This window comes from Dreissena polymorpha, chromosome 6 (assembly GCF_020536995.1).
Source record: "Dreissena polymorpha isolate Duluth1 chromosome 6, UMN_Dpol_1.0, whole genome shotgun sequence".
NCBI classification, from domain to species: Eukaryota; Metazoa; Mollusca; class Bivalvia; order Myida; family Dreissenidae; genus Dreissena; species Dreissena polymorpha.
The window spans coordinates 115,704,146-115,718,056 of NC_068360.1; the positions used below are offsets into that span (position 1 = coordinate 115,704,146).

Here is a 13,911-nt window from a genome sequence, read left to right on the forward strand (position 1 = left end):
TATTGAATGGACTTGTGCATATGCGTTTCACTTCTTTATATTGGAAGTGGCATGCTAGTTTCAAGTTAGTATTAAACCATTGTAATAAAAAAGTGATTGTTAAATATTTACAAAATATATGCCTGTCACAAATGCATATTTGCTGAAAAAAGTGGGTAAAGCAACCTATATCAATTGATTGAAATCTGGTTTTATTTGAGCAATATTTTGGGCAATTTCGAAAACATAATTTTACCAACATAAATACAAATAATATATACTATTTAATTGTGTTTATTAAATGTGGTATAATTATATAAAATATGTCTAAAGTAAAAGGTTGTGTTCAGAATCATGTGTTGAAAAGTATTTATACAATGATTATTTCATAATTAACATATAGTAACTGAGGAAAAGTAACTGTTATATTTTACATCAAACAGAGATAAGACTTTTCTGCTTTAACCATGTGCATAATACACAATTTAACCGTTTATCAAACACAGAGGCTTGTAATTTGTTGAAATGTATTATTTGTATAGCTGCAGTATGTACACAGATGCGTATGTACATTCTTTATTTAACCAAGAATACGAACCAAATAGCATAAACCTAGATAGTCCCTTACAACAAAAATCAAAAAGAATTATACAGGTAGCATATGCATAAGTGTAGATATAATTAATAGCTGCGTATGATGTCCTTTATGATAATTTGTACATCAATTTCCTCATTCCCTGTTTACAACCAGACACGACCAATCTGCTCCCATCATTTTTCATACACAGGGTATACGGCAATTGCATATCTACATGGTAGGTACATTGAATGTTCCCATCAACAGTGAGGTGTACGATGGAGTTCTTAGCCATACTTCACACCAGCACCGTGTCACCGGGTCCGACGCAGGCCCCCTTTGGTTTCTGTATGTTATCATTAGTGACTGCTCTAGACGTTCCCTTCACGGTGTCGAACATGTACACTGTGTGAGCATCCCTATCAGTCAGTACCAACGTTTTCTTTGAAGGGACATACGTGCACTTGCTCTCTTCAAATTTGTACGTCTTCTTATTAAACAGCACACGGTCAAAATCAGACTCCACACCGGTCTGGTTTATCATTCTCACTGTACGTGGATCATCGTATGTGCTCACGACCATGTGTGTTGGGGTCATGCAGCATATGGAGAAGACATCGGTGGATGTGTTTATCTGCCTGGTCAGACTGATGACATTGTCAGAACTCACGGACAGGAGACACACTTTCTTACTATTGGTCGTTACTGCCAGCTCACACTGAGACAAACATACAACGTCAGATGGATTTGTATTGAACTTGTACGGCGTTCCTTGTATCTGTAGTCGGTCATTCATCATGATGCATTTCAAATTCTTGTAATCCACGGCTACCAATCTCCCGTCTGGTAGGAAGTCAAGCCCAGTGAGGAGAGGTACAAACCAATCATCTCCAGTCTGTTTGATATCTACGGACACGAGCAGCTCCAGGGTGACTGGTTTAATCGGAGCTGACTGAGCGCTGTCACTTGAACAATCTAAATGAAAAAAGTCTGATCAACATCATAACTAATCGAGAATATCCTTAAATAAATAGATCAAATATCACATCAATCCATTGTTCAATGACAAATGAAATAGGTCAGGGAAATATTTTAGTTAACGTATTTGACTTAAATAATACTTCGCAATTTTAAATGATGAATAATGTATACACAGGAGTCATTGACTTCATTTCTTGTCATAAGCGTAAATCGTAGGGGTGGTCAAAGTCGCATACGTTAATAATTCACAAAATTGCGGGAAAAAGTAGCTAGGTAAAAATAACATATGAATCTAGTTTTAACCCATTTACAGATGTCATAGAAATTCTTGGGTAAGGGCTTATATGAGCATATTTTTAATACTTATGGTAACACAATATATAAGTCGTTCTTACTTTTTCCGAAAAATAATTCGGAATGCGGATTTTAATTTTACTGACGTATGCATACACTATTCTATTGTTTAGTAGTTTTAGCATGTATTATAATGTGTAATTAATACCATATTTATAAGAATTTATAATCTAGTATTTATAATATATTTATACACGTTCCTTTAAATAACAATAGGTTAAGGGGGTATTTCTTCGGTTTGGTGACTGTACCGATATACCGACACATTACAGTTTTTTTAATATTCATGTACACATTTTAACACCCTGGCGGTTTTCCGAAACAACGAAAATCGTTAATTTTGAAGCGGATCCTTGTAACAAAATAGTTGAAATACCTTTGAACAAAACATTTTCAGCATTTTCAAAACTACGAGCGCACATGACAATTTCTGGCATACTGGTTTTATTAACAGTATCCGCTGTATTTAGTGAGCGTTGAAAGTTGTATCAGGAAACTCGCGCAATTTTATTCGAAGTTTCATAGCACTTCAAGTAACGATTTTATTTTATTTATATTAATTAGTAAAATTGAATAAAAGTATTTGAACGATAAAAAACTGGTTTTCCTGAGCAAATGAACTTAGATGTGTTGTCTGAAACATAGCAACTTTTGTTTTACAAATTTCAAGAGATTGCGACAAGAATAACAGTAATCCTAATAAATATGTAACATAATTTAAACACAGTGGGTTAGTTTCATCCAGGCAGCGTAGGCCTCGACATGCAACTTGTTATCAAAAGTAAAAAATAAAAGTCAAATGCAATACAAAGCACAGGCTTAGGGCATCAATGGCAAGAACGATTCCATACATCAAATTTAATCTTGTAAAGAACAAGCAGTGGTGCAAACTGCATTAATGTGAAAAATGAAAGAAACTAATACCGCTATTAATTAATATATTTTTAATTAAATATATATAAAGATGTTAACTTCTTTTTGAAATGTTCATTTGTGTTTATGCAAAAACATTCCTTTATCTACATTATATGATTAAGGTACAGAGATACTTAGAATAATCTAATTTTAGACACCATCCGTTACATAGCTAAATAATGACAAAGCTTGGTAATTGCATTAAGGACCAGCTGTACTTTTACTAGCAATGACTTTGACCCAACAGGTCATTGATGCAATCCCAAGCTTTTTCATTATTTAGCTATGTAACGGCTGATATGCACTTATATTATTGTCAAGAAACGGTATACATGATCTTTTTAATGTAATTGTAGAGCTTTCTTTTAACAAAAATAACGGTATTTAACAACAAAAAAACGTTTACCCAAGCGATTATTTTGAGATAAAATAATAATATGCAGATGTTTGTTTGCAAAAAAATCACGCGTTGTCAACGATTTTGAAAGGAACAGCCCATAAATGTGTTATCCAATCATTTCAAGATTGTAACGCTTCATAAGTGTATTAATATTAAACAATGATATCTCCTAAAAACTTTATTTTATAATGTATTCATTATAATAGTGTTCTTTTGTGTACAGTTTTTTTAATGTTTGACATAAAGTTGGAACATTGTCCATTCGTCAATCTTTGAACATTCCCTTAATTGTCTCAATTTGCATAATGCGACTCCATGTCAATGCATCAAAAGCCACGTGTTTATACCTTTATTTAAATTGGTTGCATCTGAAGAGTCCTGTATTATCGTCGGACTTGTTTGCACAACATCTGAAAGAAGAAACTTTTAAATAGTAAAAGTATATATCAAAACCACACACGTTCCGGGGCAACGTACAGCTTTTTAAAATCGGCAAAAGCTGTAAACAATCTTTAGATCCTATGCATAAAATACAGTGGGGTTTGGTTTTGGTCAACATTCAAAAGAATAAAATAAAAAGGTCAATATAAGAAACTGTATTACAATATAAATATGTGACGATTTGATAACTTCCAGCCGTTGTAATTCGAATATTATGCGAACGCAATTTACATAAGTTGTAAACAAACAACGATCATAAGCATTAACAATTCAGACGCTGAAAAAAAGAACACCTGCCGTGTAGCTTTTTGGCAAAGCGATTTTACTGTATCACAGAGAATCAAGGTGTTGCTTTGCTTGCACTTGTACAATTCATTCTTTCTCTTATACAAACAATTCACGTGTTCGCGCAAATTTTGACAAAAATTACAGACACAACATATTCAAACACATAAATTCTTTTCATAACCCCACTTATTTATAAACGTATAAGTATTTTCAGCGTTTGTTTGTGTGTAGTGTAATATTGCTAAATTAATAATACATTTTATTTTATTTGTGAATCGGTTACAAAAAGGTGGAAAATTGTCAATATGTCGATCTGTGAAAAAACTGTATTGAATATGCATTATGCGATGTAATATCCATGCTTTAAAAGCCGTAGTTGTTTTAATTTGTGAATATGTAAATTGGTCAATCTGTCAAAAAACAATACTAAATTGAATATGCATCATATGAGTAAATATACATGCTTACAAAGTCACCTTTATTTATAACGGCTGTTTCCTTGTTAACTATTTTAGAGAACTACCATATTATTTGTAAATTGTCCCTCATCGACACAATAAACGTTGCAACCAACGTTCATAGAACTTACGTTTATAAAAGAAGTTTAAAGATTCTTGAAAACTTGAAATGGCACTGTTTTAAAGGTGAAATAGCCCACAATTCCTTCCAAAATCGCAAATATGTTTATATTGTTCATATATATGACTATTGCTCTGTAAAAAGGGGTTTTAATGCATGGACGTAAAGTGGCGTCCCAGATTAGCCTGTTTCGTCCGCAAAAGCTAATTGTGAACGACACTTTCCGATGTAATGATATTTTTTGTTTAATTGAAAAGTGAGGTCCCTTAAAAGCCTGTGCGTACTGCACAGGCAAATGTGGGACGAAACTTTACGCACAAGCATTAAACCCATTTTAACAGAGTTATGCTACATATGAAGCTCATTTAACAACTCCGATACTCAATAACAGCATGCATTTATATTCAAGATAAGAAAAATGACTTCTTTTATACCATAATTAGCGCCATTTTTTATGTATCGTCTAAGGGGAATCTTCTGAATAATTTGCTCAAATTATGTACCTTGAGTAACAACTGACCTCGTTCTGGGCATCAAAAGGATAATATGAGCCGCGCTCTGTGAAAAAAGGTTTTAATGCATGTGGGTTAAGTGCCGGGCCAGATTAGCCTGTGCAGTCAGCACATGCTCATTATGGACGACACGTTCCGTCTAAACTGGATTGTTGCGATGAAAATACTTTATTTTAACAAAAACAATCATAAAAGCGGAAAGTGTAGTCACTGATTAGCCTGTGCGGACTACACAGGCTGATATGGACTGTTCTGTACGCACATGCATTAAACTCCTTTTTCACAGAGCACGGTTCATATAGATTTATTGAACACAAAATCTTAATAATATGTTCCCTAGAAATCCCCAAACCGAGAGGCTGTATGCAACATCCAATTGTAGTCGTAAGTCGTAGTTTGCAAGATTTGTTTTCAAACTATGCTTTCTCGGTCTGAGCTTGCCACACTCGGTTGTTACATAGATAATGCAGACTTATAAAAATGCATATCCAAAACATTTTGAGAATTGTTTTCTCTGACCTAACGATGACGTTTGTTGTATTGAACCGTGTAAAGTGGCCGTGAACAATGTGTCTTAAACCATTATCATTTTGCTCAAAACTGAATAAAAAATAAACATTTCACCCGAATGCAATAGCATTAATTTTATTATTATACACACAACCTATAAATACGTGTGTCTTTGTATAAATACGAACTATAAACAAGGATTTTATTTTTATAAATTGGCACTAACAGTCACAGGGTTATTATCAAAATAAACATATTGTACGTGACAGCTGAACCATAACAAGATCGTAATAGGTGAGCATAGAGCTTTCACACACGAAAGTGGGTGTCTCGGTAATTGAACCAATTATTCACCTTTACAACATACCTTGAAGAAATATCGTCTATCATAACACAACAGGTATATAAATACACAGGGTTTAAACAGCAACTCGCTTTATAAACGGTTTTCACAATGACTAAGTGATTATTCATTTAGACACACAATATGAACACACTTAACTGGAATCAGATTAATGTAACTCTTCCCTTTCCTTGGCATCTAGTATATAGTTAGTATTTATCTCCCCTGAGCCGAGATTTACCACAGCGTCTTTATAATCTGGCGGGGGAGTGCGCGCGTAGCTAAGATCTGGCGTTTGCGACCGAGTGACGTCACGAGATTCCCGCGACTACGGACGAGAAATTATTTCATATATTGATATGTGCATATCGGGAAACCGAGGGCGCTCCGCTTCGGATTGTCTTCTCGGTCCCGGTTCAGGGGCTGCTGGCCCAGACGGAAGTGCGTCTGGCGATAAGGACACAACTGACTGGTTTTCATGTATGCCTAGCACAGTTGCTCCACGTTGAATGCTACTGTATGCTTCAGAATCTGTTCCTGATGACAAATGAGTAACGGAGGCACGTAAACTTGCATTAGATTGGCCAGTAACCGAGTTCTGCGATCGAAATTCTATTGCGCTAATACTCCTCACCGTGTCTCCGAACAGAAACGAATACGACGGAGGTAGATCTGCCTGATCGCAAGACCCACTACTGCTGTTGCCGGAAACCAGTACTTCCGTCGCCGACCGACGCGGCCGAAGGCAGACGCGCGAAATGTGAAAGATGGCGACGCACGCGATGGGGACAAAAACGGAGAGTCTAGCGACAATACCTATGACGCCAATATTTGGGGGCGCGTAGCTGTCCGGGATAGCTAAAAATATAGAAAAAGAACTTTGGAATGATATCACTTTAAACAAATTGCACTCAAATAGCTAAGATATAAAAGTATGAGTAAGTATTTTCGATTACTGGTCAATATGAAACGGTTTGCAGTTCTAATTTGAAAAAATCACCCACGAGTTCGTTAATCGAGTTATAATTCAATGTCAACGCATGAGAAAAAATATTAGCCGACCGCGTATGATATTGCGGAAATAAGTTGTCCTTCAGAAAATGAAAACAATGATCGTTGTATATCTGTCCACAAGAAAAGCAAATATTAATCATGAACCTGAGTTTAACATAGTAAAATAATAGCAAAATATATGTCCCCTTTGAGTTGCACAAACTTGGATCAATAAAATGTAAAGAAGTGTGTTTTCATTATCGTTACGTATCCGTCAGTTTTGGTTGTAGTTGTTAAAAAAATTGACCAATCTTACTGATGACTATGGTTACTTTTTCAAACACACATAAATTGTCCGTACAGACTAATCAGGGAAGATACTTTCCGCTTCTATGATATTTTTCGTTCAAAGAAAGTCTCTTCTTGGCAAAAATCCAACTTAGGCGGAAATTGTCGTCCCTGATTAGCATGTGCGGACTGCGGACTTAATCCCTTTTCACAGTGCTTTTGGTTCATATTTATGTAGAACATCGATACATTGCCAAAATATGACGATATGCGGTGTCAGCTATATACAACTTTATCTAAATGTTGGAACATAGTGTTGTCTTACCTTCATTTAACTGTAATACTACGGGTAGATATGATATAGTTTAAAGGTGTAAATTCATTCACACAATTATCAAATTTTCGCTTAGTCCGTGAGGGCAAAACTCAAACTTTTTCTTAGCTATTTGTGGTGTTATGTGTTTTTTGTCATATTAATAAATAGAGCGGTTTGGACTAACTCTCTCCCGCCCTCACTCACTCACTCACGCACTCACGTTTTGCTCGTGTGTTCATTCAACAACACCAAGACATGGCTAGTTCAAAATAAAGAAGAGCCGGTCGTTGGCAGTTAATAGTAATGTATTCATTAACGTTTTACTTACAAGAGCACATGAACCGGATTGCATAGTTAGCACACTTGCGAGGTTTACTTTGGTCGGAGTCTCTACAGAAAATCCCGGCTGTGGTACATGGCTCATCAAGGATGTCGCCTGCAAGCTGCCCGGACAAAGCGTCAAACGTCAACGTGTGATTGTCAACGTCACGACATTCGGTGTTGATTGGAGAGTACCCGCCGCAGATTTGCAAGCCGCGCTGAAATCGCGAATAAAAAGCTTGTTGTGAATGACAAAATACATCGACATTATTATTGTCATTGAGTTATATCTGATTTTTTATTTTGTAAAAACGTCCGTACACGGCTTTGGAATGTTACGTAGATTGAATAAAAGGTAAAACGGTTGTATGGGACATTTAACATCTATCGGGGTCGTCCGTGTGACGTAGCCATGGTGACGTCATCTTTTTGTATTGCCCATGCCTCATCTTCTTTCGGATGCAGAGTTAGGGTCGCGGGTATAAAGTGACAGACATATTTGTTAATACATGACACGGTCTTTAACTGTAATCAATCATAAGCACGTAAAACGGTTTCTATTAATAGACTATTCAAGTCTTATCGTAATATGTAGTATTTAACAGTGCATTCGGGACACGTTTAATAATGATATGCAATAGCAGACGGTTTATTTTAAAATAAGTACATCGGTTTCAATACAAGACGTGTTTCATCTCGGTTTAAGATGCATTATTATATTATATTGGTTTAAGCAACATTTCACTACTGTTTCATGATTTTAACAGCCACTAGAAAGGTTACGGAGAGTGTAGTGCTCCTACATTCTAGCATACGTTATGCGAAACATGAGAAATTGTACGTTATAAAATATTATGTCGCCCTGCCTTACATCATCTCTTACATTTTGGATCGGATCCGGGGAACATAAGGTCCCGCTTATACGAACGACCCGATTCTCAATCTAAGTTTTAACACAACATATTAACTAATTCGAATGTGTGTACTATGCTAGCGTTGATTTCGTTTTGTTAAATGAATGAATTAAAGTCCAAGATTGCACTCATAAATGCAAATTGCAGTCAGACGGCTGTCGGGTTCTAACATTTAAAAACTCTTTTTCGTTGGTAAAATTACTCATTTTAATAGAGCAACTTTACTGTTATGTTGTTTTTGCCCCCTTTTTAATGTTCCTGACCAAAAAGCATCAACAAAAATAAAAATAGAATCACTACATATAGTTATTAACGAAGACAGCACATAGTTTATAACTGTGCCTGAATAGACTTTGAGTGCATTATAACCATACTTCATGATAAAAAAAATAATGTGTATTTACTAACAAGCAACCTATCTGTCGCATTGCTGTCGGAGATTTCACGACAAACATAACTTATCAATGAAGATCTGAATATATAATATAATATTTGTGATTATAAACGCATTTTGTAAAATCGATAGAAAAAAGTGTTTTGATATACAAAAGGATCTGTACTTGACATGTATTTTGAGTTTTTGAGTATTTTGGTTACGGAAATGAATACTCATTTAAACCCAAGGGTGGTTACCCCTAGTAATGCAAACGGGAAAAGAGGACGAGTTAGTAAACCTTGGTGGAACAATGAATTGACGTCGGAGTGGTCCGATTTACGCATAAGTGAAAAAATGTGGATAAAATGTAAAAACAAAGCTCAAAGACAAAGACTTAAAGCAGAATACGTTCAGAAACGTTAACATTTTGACAAGTCGGTACAGAGACGAAAACGAAACTATTGGTATGAAGAACAACAAAACTTGCTTAAAGCATGTAACAACACAAACAGACACGATTTCTGGAAAGAAATAGGAAATATCGGCATAGGGAAAGAGCGAAACAAATTAATTCCAATGGAAGTTATTTTTGAGGACGGTACAATATCAACCTTTCCACAACAGGTGCTTGATAAATGGAAAAAGTCGTTTGAAACACTTTATAACGAACCGACGACAGAAACGTATAGCACATTCGAAGCTAGATCACCACTGTCTGTTGGACAACATACACTAAATAACGGTATAGACATATTAGAGATCGAAAAAGCAGTTAAATCACTAAATAAAAACAAAGCCCCCGGACATGATGGAATACCAGCGGAGACTTTAAATAATAAGCTCACGATATACTTTCTACACAGCCTGTTCAATGTTTGTTTCGACACCGGCAGTGTACCTTCAACATGGCAATACGGACTTATTACACCAATTCTTAAATGTAGTAATTTCGACAAAAGAGATCCAAGTAATTACAGAGGAATAACGGTAACATCAGCTATATACAAAGCGTATTGTTCTGTGCTTAACAAAAGACTTACAAAATGGGTAGAAACTAACAATATTCTATCCGACACTCAAAACGGATTTCGCCCACAAAGAAGTACCATCGATCAGCTATCCACTCTTACAAATATTGTTGATGCACGAAAGAAAAGCAAGAAAGATACTTTTGTGGCATACGTGGACTTTTCTAAAGCCTATGACCGAATCAATCGACATATATTATGGTCCAAGCTAGAAAATAATTACGGTTGAACCGGTAAATTCTTAAATGCTCTGAAATCCCTTTACGCATCCGATAAATGTGCTGTACGGGTAAATGATTACACTTCGGAATGGTTTGACGTAAAATCGGGATTAAAACAAGGCTGTTTGGTCTCAACGACTTTGTTTAACCTCTTTCTCAACGACATAAGCGAGATATTCGAGCAATCAAACATGGGCGTGAAAATTAACGGTTAAATCATAAGTCACCTGTTTTACGCCGACGATTTAGTTTTAATCGCAGAGAACGAGGATGATCTCCAACACCTATTAACTTTATAATCAAAGTGGTGCGATATAAATAATATGAAAATTAATACTGATAAATCGAAGATTATGCATTTTCGACCCCCTTCCAAACAAAAAACGAACTTTAATTTCAAGTGCAATGATGACGTTATGGAATGCGTGGAAAGCTACCGTTATCTTGGCTTAATGCTAACTGACACTTTGGACTATAACGTGAAGGCAAAACATGTAGCGCAGTCAGCTACACGAGCCCTTGGTCTCATCATAGCAAAGTTTAAAGCATTGGGCAGGATGCCATACGAAGTATTCTCAAAAATCTACGAGGCATGTGTCTGGCCTACCATTAGCTACGGAGCCGCAATATGGGGGACCAGAGAGTTCTCGTGCATTAATGCAGTCCAACATAGAGATGCCCGCTTCTTCCTGGGAGTCGGGAAGTACACGCCAAATGCCGCTGTGAACGGGGACATTGGATGGACGCCACCAATAGTAAAACAGTGGAAAGCCGTTATCACTCATTGGATTAGACTCTCAAATATGGACACAAATAGACTCAACAATTTTATGTTTAGAGCTATTTCTTCTCACAATAAATGCTGGCCACATTTTGTTAAAAAGACCGTTAAATCGTTTACTGAACATGATTTAAACATAAATACCTATGTCAGTAAATCGCAATTAACACGAATAATTGATCTGTTCAAATCAAATATGTCAAATGATTAAATCTGACATGGCAAAATCAAATTAATTCAGTTACTGGTAACGGTCACAGTAAAGGTGGAAATAAATTACGCCTTTATAAGACTTTTAAAAGTACATTTAAAGCGGAACCTTATGTTATGAATAGAATTATAACAAGAAATGAAAGAAGTGCTTTAGCCAAGTTCAGGTGCGGTGTAGCACCCTTACAAATTTAAACTGGCCGTTACCAGGGAATTGTTTTAGAACAACGAACTTGTTTTTACTGTAAAACTATGGTGGAAGACGAAACCCATGTTTTACTCCAATGTCCATTGTACAATACCTTGAGAAATGAAATTGTTTTAAAAGCGACATCCATCAATAATGATTTCAGTTCATTTTCAGTGCCTGATAAGATTTCATTCCTACTATCCGATGAAAATATGGTAAAATATAGTGCCAAAACCTGTCATGAAATACTAAGATTAAGACCTAATTACATGTATAAATAATTAATATTGAATTTTGTTATAATGATGTTGTAAATATTATATATTCATAGATATATTTGTGTATATGTTGTACATACAAACGTAGATAAATATTTTATTTATTATTTTACCTATCGTTTTATTGTTTAGTAATATCATCTTATATGACATAGGTTCATACATTCTATAGTCTCTCGTAACTCTTTTAGAGTGGTTTTATACATGAACTTGTTTAATTTGCTACATGTTTTATATACCATGAATGTATAAAAGTGAGACTCAAATAAACTTTCTGTCTGTCTGTCTGTCTGTCTGTCTGTCTGTCTGTCTGTCTGTCTGTCTGTCTGTCTGTCTGTCTGTCTGTCTGTCTGTCTGTCTGTCTGTCTGTCTGTCTGTCTGTCTGTCTGTCTGTCTGTCTGTCTGTCTGTCTGTCTGTCTGTCTGTCTGTCTGTCTGTCTGTCTGTCTGTCTGTCTGTCTGTCTGTCTGTCTGTCTGTCTGTCTGTCTGTCTGTCTGTCTGTCTGTCTGTCTGTCTGTCTGTATATAAATAAACTTTACCATAGCTCCGATCATATCTGTGAACAAATAGTTTTCCACCTTCATGCACAAATCAAAGAGATCACGATTATTTTTTGTCAAAACGTCGTGTCTACAATAAACGATAAAAAACGAAGAAAGCGGCTTGTTTTCATTCACATATCTCAAGTCCAAGTTCAAAATTGTATTGCATAAACATTATACAATGTTACAGCACAATAAATAATAGTGACGTGGAGACGTACAAAGTCAACAGAACATACAAAACAGTATTTAGCATCACATATTTATCTATAATGACACAAGTGAAGCATTATACATAAAGTATTCGTAAATGAAGAGTGAGGTTGATTCATTCTAGTGAACAAATATATAAATGATGTCTTTATAATTAATCAGTGCCTTTTTACAATTTCTCGGCATTATATATACATTTGGCAATATTATATAAGGTGGTACTACATGTTGATTTTAGAAGCAATTCGAATTTATTTAGGGTAGGCCAGTAACAGTAATAAGGTTTAAAATATTTCATTCTGGGCTCCTTATACATTGGGCAAACAAGTAAAAAATGGTATTTTGTTTCAATTTCATTCATGTTCGACAGTTCGTTCATTCACGGGCATGTTCTCAATCATATTCATTATTTAACGACATGGTAGAACATGCGCAATATGCCTCTCGTTCTTTAGTGATAAATGCACTAATCTTGAAACAACACGCTTCATTCTAACCGCGTCTCATTTTTATTGCATCCTAAGTGAAACAATCAGCTTATAATTAGTGCGCAAACGGATGATTTATTTTATATCTTCATGGCCTAATTCACGAGTGCGTCTTCTATGTCTTTTATGGGTTTCAATTAAAACAATGAAAACAGTAATTACACATTACATATTATATTAACAGTATTAATTTACACCGTCGCTGCTCTAGCCGCTTAATCGGTACGTGCCGTTTAAACGTGATTGTGATGATCTAAACATAGAAAAACAACTCTATTGAGAAAAAAATGGTTGTGAAAAACACATTCAACACATCCATCATCGTCACATATTCAATAGAAAAGTTGATTTAATGATAACCATTTGTTAAAACGCGCACTTGATACTTGATTTAACAAAAGCCTATTTTCTACAAATTTGTTCATTCAAACAAATATTATGTTTGTAGTTAAATTCACTCGTACATGACTGTGCTTAATTGATCTATTTACCAACAACATTCTACGCTCTAGCCGTTTTGATGGAAAACGATTATAAATGAATTCGTGTTGGCCGTTCACTGACGACGTGCTTAAAGGTCCATTAATTCATAGATCAAATCTGTGCTTCAGTCAAGTAAGACTTGAAACCTGAAGTCAATCCAAGGTTGTTCACCTTTAATTGAATTCGTTCGGTTCTTTTACATATGAAAACACAATTACAAAACATAATATTGTATAGTGGCTGAACCAATCTTTAAACAAACGTGATATTGGACGACTCAATGAGCTGACATAATCCTAAACTTATGTTTAGATTTGTTAAGGTTTATTGTAAAATACTCGTCCGGAAGAGTACGTCCTTATGTCGCACAGTTTGCCAGGGCACATACAC

At 35.4% G+C, this 13,911-nt stretch overlaps 2 protein-coding genes across 2 annotated transcripts in view; both read right to left on the reverse strand.

The window, feature by feature from the left end:
* The window catches only part of LOC127833252 (uncharacterized), a 124,724-nt gene that overhangs the window by 31,834 nt on the left and 78,979 nt on the right, over positions 1-13,911 (reverse strand). The window lies entirely within an intron of this gene.
* Positions 5,921-13,911, reverse strand: part of LOC127833257 (uncharacterized) — a 114,502-nt gene continuing 106,511 nt past the window's right edge. Inside the window, exon 4 of the mRNA XM_052358424.1 lies at positions 5,921-6,737. Coding sequence (XP_052214384.1) covers positions 6,208-6,737 — 530 coding nt within the window. The 3' untranslated portion in view covers positions 5,921-6,207. The remainder of the gene's footprint in view (positions 6,738-13,911) is intronic.